The 18,607-nt window shown below is 35.0% G+C and overlaps 3 protein-coding genes across 6 annotated transcripts; all 3 read left to right on the top strand.

Moving 5' to 3' along the window:
* The first annotated feature begins 356 nt into the window (after positions 1-356).
* On the top strand, positions 357-12,870 carry LOC114192757 (ferritin-3, chloroplastic-like). Of its 4 annotated transcripts, XR_003606142.1 has the most exons (7): positions 357-863; positions 1,004-1,064; positions 1,578-1,640; positions 1,736-1,801; positions 2,469-5,427; positions 5,477-5,951; positions 12,666-12,850. XR_003606142.1 is itself a non-coding variant. In XM_028082564.1 (5 exons), the coding sequence occupies exons 1-4, from the start codon at positions 621-623 to the stop codon at positions 1,760-1,762; spliced, it is 390 nt and encodes a 129-aa protein (XP_027938365.1). In that variant the 5' UTR covers positions 388-620; the 3' UTR covers positions 1,763-1,801; positions 2,469-2,839. The 4 variants fall into 4 exon arrangements, 1 of the variants encoding a protein (XP_027938365.1); XR_003606141.1 differs by lacking the exon at positions 5,477-5,951 and having other exon boundaries at positions 389-859; positions 2,469-2,528; positions 12,666-12,870; XR_003606140.1 differs by lacking the exon at positions 5,477-5,951 and having other exon boundaries at positions 389-859; positions 2,469-2,528; positions 12,613-12,850.
* A 1,844-nt stretch (positions 12,871-14,714) lies between these two features.
* On the top strand, positions 14,715-15,582 carry LOC114191450. The gene is made up of 2 exons (XM_028080622.1): positions 14,715-15,347; positions 15,481-15,582. The coding sequence occupies exons 1-2, from the start codon at positions 14,715-14,717 to the stop codon at positions 15,580-15,582; spliced, it is 735 nt and encodes a 244-aa protein (XP_027936423.1).
* Positions 15,583-17,738: 2,156 nt separating this feature from the next.
* Positions 17,739-18,567, top strand: LOC114191448. The gene is made up of 2 exons (XM_028080619.1): positions 17,739-18,359; positions 18,487-18,567. Exons 1-2 carry the CDS (start codon positions 17,739-17,741, stop codon positions 18,565-18,567), a joined length of 702 nt encoding a protein of 233 aa, XP_027936420.1.
* The last annotated feature ends 40 nt before the right edge of the window (positions 18,568-18,607 follow it).

Genomic DNA, 18,607 nt, shown 5'->3' with positions numbered 1-18,607 from the left:
TCATTTGCATTTGAAATTGATCCAAAAATATCATATTTAACCTCTAAAAAGTATAAAATTTTAAATTTTATATAAAAGAAAAAAAAAAGTAATTTTTCGTTACGATAATGCTATGGTGAAAGGTGTGAATTCATCAAAATCGATTTTAATATTTCAAAATATCAATTTTTAATTCACAACCATCAAACACCTTAAATTTATTAGAAAAATAAATTATGATAGACATATTGTGATTTGATTTTTGAAAATAGTATTTACTTTGCTACAAAACAAACAAATTTGTGATTTAATATGGTATGAACTAAACCGACACAGCAAGAATGAGCTGAGAGGAAGATATTGAAAACACAGTATTTGCTTTTAATCTACTTGACAAAAAAATAATATGAAAAACTAGGTTTAATATCTTGTTGTTGAGTGCATTGTGGTTTTGAGCTCATTTCACATCCTCTGGCCCTCGTTGTCCTCTCCAACCTCTCCCTACCCTCCGATTCCGTCGTTGCCATGCTCCCCTCCCGCCTCACCCACGACCTCTTTGCTAAAATCTTCGCCGCCTACTACCACCCTCATCCACCTCCGCTCCACCCCCAATAACAACCCTAATCTCCACCCCTACCCCTATGGCTACAGGTACGTCTTCGACCATGCCGACTCACTTCATCGACAACCTCCGACGACATCGTCTAGGACAACGTCTTGGGTCGGCCCCAGACGGCACCGACCACGCCACCCACCTCCACCGACATTCCTTTGAAGAGGTCAAGAAGGAGTTCGACCTTGTCCCCATACTTCCAGAAGCTTCCCTTGTTCGCCAGAAGTACACCAATGAATATGAAGTTGTTGTCAACGAACAAATCAAGTGGGTTGGTTCTCTGCTTCTATCTTTTCCTACTCCAAACTTAAATGCTCTTTTTAGTTATATTCACCAACGATAACCCCTTATAAATTTCACTTTATTTTTATGGGTGGGAGTACATTATGGCTTTTGATTTCATCGTTGCAGATTTTTTAAGGAGTCAAGTGAGGAGGAAAGAGAGCATGTTGATAAATTGATGGAATATCAGGTATAAACCAGTTACAGCTTTTAATCTACACAAAGATTCTATATAAAATTTCAAATGCTAATTTTCAAGATTGCTTTCTAGAAAGCGATACTGAGAAATTTGTTTACGTTAATGTAATTTTCATAACAAACGTGGTGGAAAAGTGAAGTTGCAATCTATTGTGAGGCCTCTTTCTGAGTTTGACCATGAGGAAATGGGAGATGCCCTGTATGGTTTGTGTGTATGACCCTCTCGTTCTGTTTTTTTTTTTTTTTTCATATAATTTATAACCAAACCATTCTCTTTTGGTGCACTGTGTGCATTTATTTTAACGAGAGATGCGTGTTTAGTTTGTATGCACATGTTGACTTAATTTGTTAATTTTATAAAATATATAATTTCTTACCACATTCATTTAATATGTAACAGATGATGTAAAACAACTTGTTCAGAGTTTTCACTTTGCCTGATGAACTTCCCCTATAAATTTCTAAGTATGACACTAAATGTGTTTGTGTTTGTTTCTTGTTGCAGCAAGGGAACTTGCTCTGTCTTTTGGAGAAGCTAACAAATGAGAAGCTTCTTAACTTGCACACTGTAAGATGAGTTTTTTGTTTGTCACATTTATGTCCAATTTGATGTTATTAAAATATGTATTCCTTTCTTTGACCTTGTTACATGTTGTTTGACAGGTTGCCTCAAAGAACAATGATGTGTAATTGACAGATTTTATTGAAAGCGAATTTTTAGATGAACAGGTAATGTGGTGTTGCAAATTAAGGGAGCTTTTGTCTTGTACTTTATTAGATAGATTATTAAGTGACTTTTATCAATATTCAATTGACATACTTTAGATTTTAAATTGACCAAGGAAAAATATTTTATTTTTATTTGGGTAGGTGGAAGCTATTAAAAATATCTGAGTACGTTGCTCAGCTCATAAGAGTAGGCAAAGGACATCATCTTTGAGAAAAAAATTGCAATTTATTTATATTCTTATTGCAACTATAAATTAATTAAGAATTAAATAAATTTAGAAAGTGGGTGATAAATGAAAAGAAAAGATGTTTATGTTTTGATAATTAAAGGAGAGAATATATTGGAATTGGGGTGCCCCATAAAATGTTCCCATTCGTAATCAAGTCCACAAATTGGTCTCCCTTCGTTGCTCCATTTTGTCCACTAGTGATACATTTTTCATTGACATGGAATGACCTCAATTTAATTCACTCTTGTGTTGAAGACTATAGAGTATTATCAACCATGACCTTACTTGTGTGTTCTGACATGACTTTTCCTCTTTCATTACTATTTACTAGTTTAAACTAAAATACTGATTTTTTTTTGAAGGAAAACTTTTTTTTTTATATTGTTGAGTTTATTATTTTTTTAATGTGTTAAATTCCTTTCCTATTTGTTCTGCAGGATCTTGGATGAATCACTCCAGCCCCTGATGGATACAATCTAGCTACATGGATGCTTGAGGTTACCACACTAATTGTTGAAGAGAAACTTGGTGTAGACTTGTTTTGTTTTAATTTTAAAATATAGCTTTACATTCGTGCATCTCTTAACAGTGAGCTTGAAGAGAATTTTGACATTGGAATAATTATTAGGACTACTTATGACAGTGTAGTCAATAGGACTTTAATAGGTAGTTGAGTGTTGATTTTTCTCTAATCATTGTACCTAGCAGTCTAGGACAAGCCTCTTGACTGTCCAACTCCTCATTGTATCAACTCTTAATCACTATAAATAAGATGAACATAAGAAGGATCCAAAAAGCCTTATGAAGATATATTAATCTGTTTTTAATCTTAAGTTGGTATCAGAGCGGGTTTATCCCGCTCTGGTTTCCATCTCGTCTTGTCCGGCAGCACTAATCACTGCTGTCCGCATATGTCTTGCCTGTTTGCTAATGTCCACCTCTGTTTGGAGCTCTCCAACGTGTTAACCACTCTTTTTTGCCAATTTGTCGTCGTCCGCCACCGTCAGCTGCTGTTCGCCGCCGACCGCCGTCAATGGCCACCCTAGTTTTCGCCGGCGACCACTAAATCTGGAGCGCCTCTCCGAGCGATAGCCACCCCCGTCGGTGCCGGATCCAGACTCCCATTCACGCGCCACATCTCTCTCTGCTTCGAACATGCGCGTGAAGTCCACGCGCCACCATCCTCTTGTTGGATCTTCACCACACCACTTCCATAGCTCTTTCCGAAGTCTCCTCTGTCTGTTTTGACCCTTAAAATTCCATTTCGGTGAAGTCCAGAAGCCTCCCTTGCGGAAATCTCCCTAGGGTTTTCAAAAATCCTCACTGTTTCTGCATCTTCTCTTTGTTTTCTTTGTCCCCTTGATCTGAAAAGGCCACTGGAAGTGTTGGAGGTGCTATTTCATTCTTTGGAAGCCCTACATCCCTTCCGAGAAACTAAATGGCTGAAATTATCTATCTTGGTCTGTTGCCGTCTAAATGTGGTTTCTTTGTCAAGGACATCACGACCACCTTGAGAAAGATGAAAGCCATGTACTTACTGAAAAAGCTAAACAGTGGAAACAGGCAGATTTCCAACTATGTGCTTTGTTGTGGCAGTCGGTGGAACCAAGACTTTTGATGTCCATCAGAGCCTTCAAAACATGTCACTCCTTTTGGAAGATGGCTCAGAACATCTATGCCAATGATATCCAACGCCTCTATGATTCGACAAACAAGCTGACATCTTTAAAAATGACCAACCATGATATGATCTCTTAATGAATGAAGCCCAACCGGCTGTTCAAGATGTTCATGTCATACAACAAGTTCTCCCTATTCCAGTGGTTGAGTCAAATATTTCCAATGTCTCTGTCAATCCAGGTCTTGATCAAAGTCCTCCTGAACCATCATCTCCACCTATTGATACCTTACAACACATGACCCCAATGGATAGTCCAGTTTTCCAAGAACATGGTGAATCCCTTACATCAGATTCAGAGTTACTCTTTGCTGAAAAAATTGAAGCAGAGAAAATATGATCTTCGTCATCTTGCTCAACAACTTGGGCATTGACTTCATGTTGTTTGCTTCCACAAATTACAGCTTCATGTCCAAGTTGATTACACTTGTTGCATTTTGCATCTGGTCTTTTCCAACACCTGAATGGTGGATGACCCAATTTTCTGCAGTGCTCACAAGGTGGGTAATTTTTCTTTTTGCCCTTGCCTTTGTATGTAGTGTTTTCACCGCTTGTTTGTTTATGCTTCTTGAAGTTTTTCTTTCCACTGTGATGCTTTGCCGGTAATGCACCTTCAACCACTTGATCTTGTCTCATAAGCCTCCGTTGCTCTTGGGCCTGCAAGGCATGTAACACCTCTGCCAAGGTAATCTTGGACAGATCTTTTGTGTTTTCTAGAGTGGTTATGGATGCCTCATACCTTTCTGGCACAGTTACAAGAATTTTTTCGATAATTCTGCAATCCAAAAAATTTGTGCCAAGTAATCTTACCTTGTTAACAATGGCAAGCAATCTGTCTGAGTACTCTTTAATGGTCTCAGACTCCTTCATCTTTTGAAGCTCAAATTCTCTCATCAAATTCAACACTTGCATACCTCGAATCCTTTCATCCCCTGCATACTCCTTCTTTAGATACTCCCATATTTCTTTTGCTGTTTTTAAGGTCATGATTCGAGTGAAGAGGGTTGCCGAAACACCAGCAAAGAGACATGATTTCGCCTTTGCTTTCCGAGTTTTCTTCTCCTTGTAACTTTTCATCTGGGTCATGGTGGGATTTTCGGGCAGCGGAAGGATTTCGTAATCTTCTTCAATGGCTTCCCAAAGATCCAAAGCCTCTAGGTAAGCCCCCATTTTTATCGCCCAGGCATCGTAGTTCTCTCCGTCAAAGACCGGAGGTGCTACTTGGGAGAAATTTGATTCAGCGTCCATTATTTCACAGGCCCGTAAGGAAACAGCTCTGGATACCAGATTGTTGGAGTTGAAAGGGAAATAATTTAATCGGGAGAAGGAAAAAACAGAACCAGGTAAAGTGTACAGTATTATGAGATTGATATGAAGAAATGGCTTATTTTATTCAACGTAGCAGCAATACATTTATAACAAAAAATAAAACTGACAGTAACCACATAAGCATGATTTCAGGGAACGTGAATAACAGTCATAGGTCTACACGTGTTAACCCCTACAGTGAATAACGTCCCTCATGTCTCTCTAGGTGTCTATGTCTCTCCCGGCGTCTCTCCCGGTCCTAGCCTCCTGTTCCGTCGCCGCATGATCTGATCGCGACGAGGTGGGGGTTTTTTATAGCGACGCCATATGTGTGGAAAAAGGGTGCGTAGGGCCTTGAAATGATCCCGTACTCCCTTGTACTTACGTACAAGGGTAGAAAATGTAACCTGGTAATATTTATTTAATTATTAAGCATTATATACTACTTACCCTATGCAGAGGGTTGTCTGGATCAATCACGTCGAACGTTCCCTCATCCAGGTCTGTGATAAGTCCAGAGACACCGCACTTGAGAGTGCGGCAATAATCTTTAAATAAGTCTGATATTTGCAGAAAGAAACATCTAATCTGAAAAAAAATAAATAAAAATGTTAATGCTTATCTATAGAATTAACAATGTATAAAATTAACAAAACAATTACTTATAATGTTACTACTTCTTTACTTACCTGCACTGCCGTCAAGGGGGTAGGATGTTGTGCTCTCAAGGTAGCAGAGAATGTCTCACACTCTTCTAACGAGTAGTGGCATGAGATGATATCCCTAATATAAGATTTTTTCGTGGTGGTTAAATTCACCACCATGTATAATAAAACCCGATAAGTCTCATCTAGTGTTTGTCCTAGATCAGGGAATTCATCCTCTGGAGGTGGAGGATGCGGGTTCTGCACACCATCGTCTGCATGTGGAGAAGGTGGGTTCGGCACACCATCGTCTGCATGTGGAGAAGGTGGGTTCGGCACACCATCGTCTGCATGTGGAGAAGGTGGGTTCGGCACACCATCGTCTGCATGTGGAGAAGGTGGGTTCGGCACACCATCGTCTGCATGTGGAGAAGGTGGGTTCTGCACACCATCGTCTGCCATTGTATCCCTGTCATGGCACATTTTGGAAATAACATTCAATTAAAAATCAAAACAATAAGCAATTTAAACATAATATATTATTTTTTCTAAAGTACCGGGTAATTTAAAGCAATCCACAACAAAATAATCATCACATTATATAAACCAAAAAGTAAAGTCAATAACACACTCATCTTATCAATGGTTTTAGTGTATGTGGTTTGGTTTTATTCTGTTTGGTTTTATGCATTAGTCTGCTGAACATTCTGTTTCTATTCTAAATGTATGTGGTTTGGTTTTAGTGTACTAACTGACTTTTGTCATGAACCCAAATTGATCCATATATTAGTTTTACATTGACCCATTCTGCCACTTAGGTTTCATGCTATACTGGTTTGAATTCACGTTGCATAATTCTGGAGCAGCATTCAATTCTCCTTTCCATTTCTCCACTGGGACTTGATTTTCAGCTCTGCATGTGCATCTGCATTTCTGCAATTGTTCATTCTAGTTTCATATTATAATAGTGCTGTCACAATCTAGGTTCTGCTGTCATACTGCCATAGTCATATTCGTTTTTCTGCTGTCACAGACCCAATTCTGCTGCCATTGGGTCTCATGTGCACTGTCATCTAATTTCATGCAGCATTCATTGTGCACATACATGCATCTTCACTCTAAAGTACTTACTCTAGATCACCTTAGCACTCATGCATAGAGACTGTCCATGCTTACAAAGTTGCATTGCCGTTCTGCGCTCAAAATCTGCATTCCATTATGTAGAAATTCATTGCTGTCACAGATTTGTTAAATGCTGCCATCTAGGTTTCATGCAAGTTTTCTGGTTTAAAGCTTATTTTGCATTAAGTTTTAGTATGGTTCATGGCCTATAATCATTCCTAACGTGTGCATTTCATCATTTTTGAATATGTTCGCGCATGCTTCATTCACCTAGGTACCTCTTCATTCCATTTAAAGTTCATTTCACCATTCCCATTAGATTTCCTCTAATATTCTGCATTTAGCATTGCATTCGTGCATCTCTTAACAGTGAGCTTGAAGAGACTGTTGACATTGGAATAGCAGTATAGGACAAGTCTCTTGACTGTCCAACTCTTCATTGTATATTTTAGTGTCAGTTACTTTATGTTTTACGTGTCAATAACTATTCCTATTTTATAGGATGTACTGAGTCAGTTTGTTTTCTTATTTTAGGCCTCCTATAATGTTGCAGTAACAACATTAAGTCTGTTATTCTGTTTTTGCGCTTGTAGGCTATAAAAGCCAATGCCTTCACACTTGATTTTTACGCATATACCGAGTTATAACAATTGGTATCAGAGCTTCGCAAGGGGCCTGATACAGTGTGAGCTAAACATCAAGTGAAAATTGTGAGTGTACAGTCATGTCTGCTGCAGAAAAATTCGTTCAACCTGCCATCCCAAGATTTGATGGGCACTATGATTTTTGGTCCATGACTATGGAGAATTTTCTACGAAGCAAGGAACTGTGGCAGCTTGTGGAAGATGGCATACCAACATTTGGTATCAGACCAACTGAGGCACAACAGAAAGTTGAAGCAGAGGCACGTCTTAAAGATCTGAAGGTTAAGAACTTTCTTTTCCAATCTATCGATCGGGAAATCCTTGAGACAATGATGGATAAAAGCACATCACATGCCATATGGAGATCTATGTAACAGAAATATCAAGGTTCAACAAGAGTGAAACGTGCTCAACTGCAAGCACTACGACGGGAGTTTGAACTCCCAACCATGAAGGATGGTGAGTAGGTTGATAGCTATATAGGGCGTACACTTAGTGCTGTCAATAAAATGAAGTCTAATGGTGAAACTATGAACTCCAGCACCGTGGTCAGTAAGATTCTCATATCTCTAACCACAAAATTCAACTACGTAGTGTGTGCTATTGAAGAGTCTAATGACTTGAGTACCCTGAGTCTTGACGAACTCCATGGCAGTCTACTGGTGCATGAACAGCGGATGCAGCACGCTCAACCAGAAGAACAAGTATTATAGGTGACACATGATGATCGTTCCAGTGCCAGTCGTGGTCGTGGCAAAGGCAGTCGTGGACGTGGAAGAGGCTGTGGACGACAGTTTTTTAACAAAGCGCTTGTTGAGTGCTTTCAATGTCACAAGCTTGGTCATTATCAGTATGAGTGTCCTGGAGTACAAAAGCAAGTTCATTATGCAACATTTGGAGAAGCAGCTGAAGACGAAGAGGAGATTCTGTTGGTTGCATATGAAGAGGTAATCCAGTCTGGTCAGGTGGAAGACTGGTTTCTTGACTTTGGATGCAGTAACCATATGACAGGCAATAAGCTCTGGCTCACTAAAATCCATGAAGAGGGACTCAATAAGACTGTCAAGCTTGGCAATGACACTACATTGAAAGTGGCTGCAAAGGGAAGCATTCGGGTCTACATCAATAACGTGGCTTATGTCATTTCAGATGTATATTATGTGTCGGAACTCAAGACCAATCTTCTTAGTCTCGGTCAACCTCAAGCACATGGTCTCACCATTCTGATCAAACATAATACATGCAAGATATTTCATCCAGACAAAGGCTTAGTCATCTGCACTACCATGATAGGAAATCACATGTTTCACTTGACAACTTCAATGAGCTCTCGACACACTAAGTGTTTTCAAATTGAAAACACCACTGTAGAAAAGGAGACACAACTATGGCATAAAAGATTCGGGCATCTCAATTTCAAAGGACTTACCACACTTGCCAATAAGCAAATGGTGGTTGGTTTACCTTCACTAAAAATTCCTACAACTACGTGAACTACGTGTCTCGTTGGCAAGCAACACAAAAATGCTATACCAAAGCAAAGCTCTTGGCGTGCATCCACTAAACTCCAACTGGTGCATGTTGATTTGTGTGGTCCAATTTCTCCTACTTCAAACAACAATAAAAGATATATACTAAGCTTTGTTGATGATTACTCTCGTAAAGCATGGGTTTACTTTTTACATGAGAAATCAGAAACATTCAATAGCTTCAGGAGCTTCAAAGCATGTGTTGAAAACGAAACTGGATCGTTCATAGCTTGCCTGAGAACAAACAGGGATGGAGAATTCATGTCTAAGGAATTTTCATACTTCTGTAGACAACTTGGTATTTCCAGGCAATTGACAGCTGCCTACACCCCTCAACAGAACGGAGTTGCAGAGCGCAAAAACCGCACCATGATAAACTCTGTAAGAGCAGTGCTTCATGAAAAACAAATACCAAAATCCTTCTTGCCTGAGGCTGTCAAATGGTGTATTCATGTGCAAAACAGGAGTCCTACCACTGCCATAAATCATGGAACGCCAGAGGAGATGTGGAGTGGACTCAAACCACGAGTTGACTACTTTAGGTTATTTGGATGCATTGCCCATGTTCACGTTCCTGATCAAAGACGAAGCAAGTTAGATGATAAAAGTCATCAATGTGTCCTCTTAGGCGTGAGTGATGAAATGAAAGCCTATAAACTTTTTGATCCGATTACCAAAAAGATTATTATTAGCAAGGACATGATATTTGAAGAAGACAAAATATGGAATTGGGACGAAGAAAGAGTAGAATCTACGCGTACTGCTCTTAATATGAATGGCCACGATGAAGACGAAAGTAGCCAAGAAGAAGAAGAAAATGATAATGTAGAGGTCACATCTCAACATGGAGAAGAAAGTGGAAATGTAGAGCTTACACCTCCACATATGGCAGCCACATATTTGCAGCCATCAGATTCCACAAATACTCTAGTTCAAAGGAGGGCGACAAGGACTCGTCGACAACCTTCATGGTTGCGAGATTATGAGACTAATCTTTTTGTAGAAGAGGAGGAGGATCTACTGGCAATGCTGACTGATTCTGCGGATCCTCTCACATTTGAAGAAGCCAAAACTAGTTCGAAATGGCGAGAGGCTATGGATACGGAAATACAAGCAATTGAAAGAAACAACATGTGGGTACTAGTGGATCCACCTGATGGAGTTATACCCATTGGAGTGAAGTGGGTTTTCAAAACAAAGTTAAATGAAAAAGGCGAGATAGAAAAGCATAAAGCCAAACTGGTGGCAAAGGTTACGCTCAGAAACATGGAATTAACTACACAGAGATTTTTGCTCTTGTTGCTAGGCTCAATACAGTAAGAGTATTGTTAGCTGTGGCTGCTCAAAATGCATGGGAAGTCTTCCAACTTGATGTTAAAAGTGCGTTCTTGCATGGTGAAATTCAAGAAGAAATCTATGTTCACCAACCTGCTGGATATATCAAGCAAGACCGTGAGAGACAAGTTTACAAACTAAAAAAAGCCCTGTATGGACTCAAACAGGCCCCAAGAGCCTGGTACAACAAGATTGAAGTGTACTTTGTTAAAGAACAATTTGAACGTTGCTCCAGTGAACACACCTTGTTCACAAAAAAGGTTAGAAACAATATTTTAATTGTTAGCTTGTATGTAGTTGATCTAATTTTTACTGGGAGCAACAGATATTTGCGAAGATTTCAAACATTCGATGCAGCAAGAATTTGATATGACAAACTTGGGCAAAATGAAATACTTCCTTGGCATTGAGGTAATATAAAATGAAGCAGGAATTTTTATCTATCAAAGGCGTTATGCACGTGAAATTCTTGCACGATTCAGCATGTTCAATAGCAACCCGTCAAGAATCCCATTGTACCAGGAACAATACTATGTAAGGATGAAACAGGAAGTCCAGTCGATGCTACACAATTCAAACAAGCCATTGGCAGCCTTATGTACTTGACAGTTACAAGACCAGACTTAATGTTTGGAGTCAGTGTGATCAGTAGATACATGGTCAATCCCAAAGAGTCCCATGGGGTAGTAATTAAACGTATCTTCAGGTATCTCAAAGGGACCATTGAACACAGTCTCTTTTATCAAAAAGGAAGAAAGATAAAATTCACAGCCTACGGTGATAACAACTATGCAGGCGATCCAGATGATAGAAGTAGCACTTCCGGATCAGTGTTTATGATGGGAACTGCAACTGTATCATGGGCTTCAAAGAAACAACCAGTGGTAAGCCTCTGTACCACTGAGGCCGAATACATTGTTGCAGCACACTGTGCATGTCAATGTATCTGGCTCAAAAGAATTCTGCAACATATTGGAATAGAAGCACAAAGACCCACCGAGATTCTTTGTGACAACAATTCTACCATTCAACTATCCAAGAATCCTGTCTTTCATGGCAGAAGTAAACATATTGCAATGAGATTTCATTTTCTTAGAGATTTAGTTAATGATCAGATAGTTAGATTAATATTCTGCGGTACAACCTCACTTTCTTAGAGATTTAGTTAATGATTAGATAGTTAGATTAATATTCTGCAGTACAAAAGAACAGATAGCTGATGTCATGACCAAAGCCTTGAAACTTGATCGATTTGAAAAAATCAGAAACATGCTTGGAGTATTCAAGGTTGATGAAGTAAGCTAAGCTTAAGGGAGGGATTGTTAGTGTCCTTTACTTTATGTTTTACGTGTCAATAACTATTCCTATTTTATAGGATGTATTGGGTCAGTTTGTTTCCTTATTTTAGGTCTCCTATAATGCTGCAGAAACAGCATTAAGTCTGTTATTCTGTTTTTGCGTCTTTAGACTATAAAAGCCAATGCCTTCACACTTGAATAAACACTTGATTTTTACGCATACACCGAGTTATAACAGTATATGCTCTTAATCACTATAAATAAGATGAACATGTGAGGAGCATCCAAAAAGCCTTCTGAAGATATATTTATCTGTTTTTAAAGCCTTCTGAAGATATATTTATCTGTTTTTAATCTTAAGTTGGTATCAGAGCAGAAGTGGATCGATCTCGCTCTGGTCTCCATCTCGTCTTGTTCGGCGGCACTAGTCACTGTAGTCCGCATCTGTCTAGCCTTGTTTGCTACTGTCCACATCTGTTTGGAGCTATTCAACATGTTAACCACTCTTTTCTGCCGATTCGCCATCGTCTGCCACCGTCAGCTGCTGTCTGCCGTCGGTCACAGTTTTTACCGGCGACCACTGATCTGGAGCGCCTCTGAGCGACAGGCACCTGCCGGACCCAGACTCCCAAAACTACCTCATATTCTCCCCTCCCTTTATGCACTCCCTAATGCCCCTATAACAGACACCCTCCCACTCACATTTCTGAACAACTATTTGTTCAGAAACTGAACATGCAAACGATTCTATCAGAATTTTTGTGTTACACTTTTTTACATGGATAAAAATTTAATAGGCTTTCTTTGGCATAATTCAAACATAAGTTTAAGCATAATTTACCTTTCTGGTTCAAGAATTCCTTTAACTCGTTGATCTTGCTAAAAAGAACTCTGAAAAAAATAAAAAATCTCTATCAGGAATAGTCAAATGGACCCTAATCTTTTTATACTGTCTACAGTTAGTTCTTTTCTTAGGCATGATTCAAACATAAGTTAAGCATAATTTTACCTTTCTGGTTCAAGAATTCCTTTCAAGCGACGGAAAATAAATACGAAATAACGAAGATCACCTTCAGGATTTCTCGGTCACCAGGGAAGATTTACAGAAGATTCACAGCACAGCAGCAGTTCGAGAAAGCAAGAAATGGTGAAGATTCACAGCACAGCAGCAGTTCGAGAAAGCAAGAAAGCAGGCCGATTAGAAGAATGCAGATTAGAAGCTGGGATTCAAAAATTTAAATGGTGTTAATTATGAAAAAAATACGTTGCTATATAAAAATTTGAAAAAAAAAAAAATATATATATATATATATATATATATTAAATTCATTTATTTTTCCTTGTTGCAAGAGTCTGAGCCTATACATAAAATAAATAATTTACAATTGTGAATTTGAAAAATTCTTCGTAGTATCAATGTAATTCACCATTCACTATTATAATTATGAAAAAAGTAACACCGAGTTTGTTACATAATAACTCTATGTTTGGTATTTAAAAATTTGAAAAAAATATAGTAAATATATATTGTTTAAATTCATTTTCCCTAATTGCAGGAGTCCAAGCCTATATATTGTAAATACCATTCAATTATGAACTAGAAAAATTCTTCATAATTAATATTGATAGTTAACCACTTATTTATTATAATTATGAAAAATTGTATCACATTTGCCACATAATTACTATATGTTTGGTACTTAATACTTTGAAAAAAATAGTAAACATATTTTTTTAAATTCATTTTTCCCAATTGCAGGAAACCAAGCCTATCCATTTTGTAACAACTCATTTATTATAATTATGAAAAACGCACCACCTTTGCCACATAATTACTTTATGTATGGTACCTAATATTTTGGAAAAAGTAATATATATATATATATATATATATATATTTATTTATTTATTTAAATTAATTTTTTTTCCAATTGCAAGAGTTCAATTCTACACATTTTGTAAATATTATTCAATTGTGAATTTGTAAAATTCTTCATAATATATACAAGGTAATTAACCGGTCAATTATTATAATTATGTGTTTGTCATAATTACTTTATGTTTGATACCTAATACTTTGGAAAAAATAATAAATATATGTTTTTTAAATTAATCTTTTTTCAATTGCAAGAGTCCAAGCCTACCCATTTTGTAAATATCATTCAATGGCGAGCTTGTAAAATTTTTCATAATGTATACAAGGTAATTAATCACTCATTTATTATAATTATGAAAAATGTAATATTACGTTTTTTACATAATTACTCTATGTTTGGTACTTAATATTTTGAAAAAAATAAAAAATATATATTTTTTAAATTAATTTTTTTTCAATTGCAAGAGTCCAAACCTATACATTTTGTAAATAACATTCAATTGTGAACTTGTAAAATTTGTGATAATGTATACAAGGTAATTAATCACTCATTTGTTATATTTATGAAAAAAATAATATTGAGTTTGTCAAATAATTACTCTATGTTTGGTACCTAAAAAGTTGGAAAAAATAGTAAATATATATTTTTTAAATTTATTTTTTTCTAATTACAAGAGTTCAAACCTGTATATATTGTAAATATCATTTAATTGTGAGTTTGAAAAATTCTTCACAATGTATATAAGGTAGTTAACCATTCATTTATTATAATTATGAAAGAAAAGCAACATGGCTTCTAAACCTACACATTTGTAAATATTACTTCCATATATGGACTTTTAATCCTTTGCAGCATGTGAAAATGTGAAAAAGGAAACAAATTTATAAATAAAATAAAAATTTTGTTTTTTAAAAGAAAAAGAGAGTGAAAATAGTATCAAATGAACACAGATAGATTTTACTTTATAATATATATATAAATTATATTTTATTTTATATATAAATATATAAATATATATATATATATATATATATATATATATATATATATATATATATATATATATATATTTACATTTGTGAACAAATTGAGAAGACAGATAAATTTTTAATTCCAGTAAATCTAGGATTGAAAGGGAAAAGAGTAGAAACAGAAAACTGAAAGTAACAGAATCTATTTGTAACTAATTAAAGTATAAAAAACAGGTAACCCAAAGGAAACTAGCATCAAGAGAGAATAAGAAAGAATATGGCATCTTCTTCCACCAAATTGAGTCTGAAATTGTTTATCGACCCAAAGCGTGAGATAGTTCCTTTCGCAGAAACATCAAAAGCGGTTGTAGACTTTCTCTTTACCTTGCTCTGCTTGCCCATCGGTACTGTCATAAGGATTCTGGACAAGAATCAAATGGTTGGCTCCTTAGGCAATCTATATCAAAGTCTTGAAAATCTGGATAAAACTTACATGCAAAAAGAGGAACATAAGGATCTACTCTTGAAGCCAAGTGCCCCCGTTCCTTCACATATCTCTGGTCTTCTTCCTTCAATCAATGGCACTTCTTCTAACAATTCTAACAAGTCTACGAGTGTGTTCTTCTACAGGTGCCCAGCTCACTTGGGTTTCGTCACATGCGATAACACCACTCCCTGTCCTCAGCAACAATGTGGGAAAACTATGAACATTGGAATGTACTTTTTAGGTGAAAAGGTTCCGAAGCAAATGTCTGCCGAAAAGAGTGGTTTTGTGAAAGAGGGTGTTACTTACATGGTGATGGATGATTTAGTGATTCATCCCCTATCAAGCATTGCCTTACTTACCAAACTCAACGTCAAAGATTTTGGCAACTTACAGGAAAAGGTGGTCGAGTTGGATATCAAGCAGGCATGTTATATATCTTTATAAAATATGCATATATCACTGTCGCTCTTTAGGTTTACCATTACTTCTACTTTAATATTTCTTTTCTTTATGCCATCATGCTTCATTAATTTCTTTTCTTCATATTTTTTTATAGGTTGTAAATCTCCTAAAGGCTTCTCTGCAGTCCAAGACGGTTTTGACAGATGTTTTTCTCAACAATCATACTTTGGTGTTGAAGAATCATGCTTCGGCGTAGGGTTTCACTATATTTATAATTATCATCCTAAATTATTCTCTAATATTATTTTCACTTATATTTATACTATATATATATATATATATATATATATATATATATATTGTTATGATCTTGTTCGTTCAAAGAGCACCAACATGTATTCTATAATTTGTTTTTCTTATTTATTTTTATAAATTTATTTATAGCTTTTAAAGTCTCTATTTTTTTTTCATTTTTTAATAATTTGATTCAAATATTCTAATTGACATATCTATATATTTTTATATGAAATAAAAAAATTATAGTATACAAAACACTATATAAAGATAAAATATATAAAATCTGGTTTAGTATATTGAAGTCTCGAGTTTATTTTCCGTTCCCAAATCTAAATTTTTTCACAAATCAAGTTTATTTTAAGATTAATCATTAATAAAAATAATTAAAAAAAACTATTATTCTTCTGAACTCATAATTAGTCTTTTTTTTTTCTCAAAACTAATTATCTTTCCATAGAAAATCCAATTTGAATTATGCTCAAATTAATCTGCAACCCACCAAAAGACTAAACCATAATCTAATTAATACTTTTGTAGAAAAATTTCAATTCCTTGTCAAAATATATGCAAAAAAAAAAAATCTTGAAACCCGTAAACCGAAAATCACTGAAAAAGAATACTAGGCAAAAAAACGCATTTCTAATTATAATACAATTCCAAAACAGAATAAAAATAACAACAACACAAACAGAAAGAAAAGAGGATGAACAAATTGGTACTCTTAGAAAGTGAAAAGTAGGGAGAGACAAGAGAAGTCACTAAGAGATAAAAGTAGATGATAAGAGAATTGAGATGGATTATAAAAGAATAAAAATAATAATGAGTCTCTTTTTTGTAAAGAAAATTATAATTTACTAAAAAAAAGGTTTTGATTAATTAATTATCATTTTTAATACCAATAAAAATTAAAAACACTAATAATAATTTAATTTAATTTAATTCTCAAACATAAATTATAATTAATTTAATGTAATTGTAGTTTGTTATCATAAGTGTAGTTTTATCGATGTAATTATATAAAAAAATATTTAATATAATATAATAATTTAATGTGATTATTTTTTATTCTCATAAATTTTTAGTTGGTGTTCTAATTTCATAAAGTTATTTTTCCTTCACTATAATTTTTTATTATTTTATATAAATTAATTAATATTGAAATAACACGGAAGTAAGCATACACATAAGTATGAATACATATCCATCATCCGTTGGGGATAGAGAAGAACCAAAAACTTAATATCCATTAGATTTGAGTATGAAGATGAGGATAAATTTTTTCTTTAAGGATAGTTAAACCGGTCTTGAAGTTTAATATGATTGAATAAGTTTTTGTTAATAATTAAGAATGTACTAAAATCTTTAATAAAAAATAATAAAGTATATACTTTGGTTAATTAGTTTTTTATTTATAAAAAGACAAAAGAATATACATAATCAAATATAATATAATTTAACTTAGAATAACAAATAATCTAAAAAATTTTAATTTTGATTGAGAATCTATTTTGGTTAGTAACGAAAAGACCAACAAGTTAATTAAAAATTTACTTTAATTAGTTTGAAATTAAGAAAAATAATTTAAAGGTAACTAATTATAAATTTACCTTGAAAGATCATTTAAATCAACTTTTTTTTATTATTATTTTTATCTCTTTTTATATTTATCTAATTTTATTTTTTTCTTATAGTTATTATTTTGTTATCAACATTCTATTTATTTCTTTTTATTTTATTAACTTTTTTGTATAAATTTATAAGACTTAATTTATTAGAAATTAATTTCTTATTTGTTGAGAAACAATTATAAGGTATACTTACATTTTATCTTTTATATATATATATTTGTTAACAAATTCAGAAGAGAGATAGATTTTTAGTTACAGTGAATCTCATTATTGTTTGAACTTGAAAGAGAAAAGAATAGAAACAGAATTATTGTTTGAACTTGAAAGAGAAAAGAATAGAAACAGAATTATATATAGAATTCTGTAGAAACAGAAAAGTGAAAAGATAAAAGAATCTGTTTGTAACTTATTAAAGTATAAAAAGCAGGTAGCTACTGATATGAAAGGAAAGAATGTACTAATACAGGTTAAGAGATAATAAGAGAATATGACATCTTCTTCCACCAAATTGACTCTGAAATTGTTTATAGACTCAAAGCGTGAGATAGTTCCTTTCGCAGAAACATCAAAAGCGGTTGTAGACTCTCTCTTAACCTTGCTATGCTTGCCTTTCGGTACTGTCATAAGGATTCTGAACAAGAATCAAATGATTGGCAGCTTAGGCAATCTGTATCAAAGTGTTGGGAATCTGGATAAAACGTACATGCAAGAAAAGGAGCATAAGGATCTACTGTTGAAGCCAAGTACCCCCATGTATTCACAAATCTCTGGCCTTCTTTCTTCAATCAATGGCACTTCTTCTGAGACCTCCACGACTGTGTTCTTCTACAGGTGCCCAAAACACTATGAATTCGTCACATGCGATAACACCATTTCCTGTCCTGAGAAATGTGGGACTATTATGAACAGGGAAATGCGTTTTCTTGGTAAGAATGTTCCAAAGCAAATCTCTGCCGAAAAGAGTGGTTTTGTGAAAGAGGCTGTTACTTACATGGTGATGGATGATTTAGTGATTCACCCCTTGTCCAGCATTGCCTTACTTACCAAACTCAACGTCAGAGATGTTGGCGCCTTACAGGAAAAGGTGGTCGAGTTGGATATCAAGCAGGCATGTTATATATCTTTATAAAATATGCATATATAGGTTTACCATTACTTCTACTTTAATATTTCTTTTCTTTAACTAATAATGCATCATGCTTCATTAATTTCTTTTCTTCATATTTTTTTTATAGGTTGTGAATCTTATAAGGGCTTCTCTGCAGTCCAAGACGGTTTTGACAGATGTTTTTCTCAAGAATCATGCTTCGGCATAGGGTTTCATAGGTTTTCCCACAAAACAGAAAAAGGGTTTTC

The sequence above is a fragment of the Vigna unguiculata genome, chromosome 7 (assembly GCF_004118075.2).
Source record: "Vigna unguiculata cultivar IT97K-499-35 chromosome 7, ASM411807v1, whole genome shotgun sequence".
Taxonomy (NCBI): Eukaryota; Viridiplantae; Streptophyta; class Magnoliopsida; order Fabales; family Fabaceae; genus Vigna; species Vigna unguiculata.
This window is presented reverse-complemented; position numbering and strand designations above follow the sequence as displayed.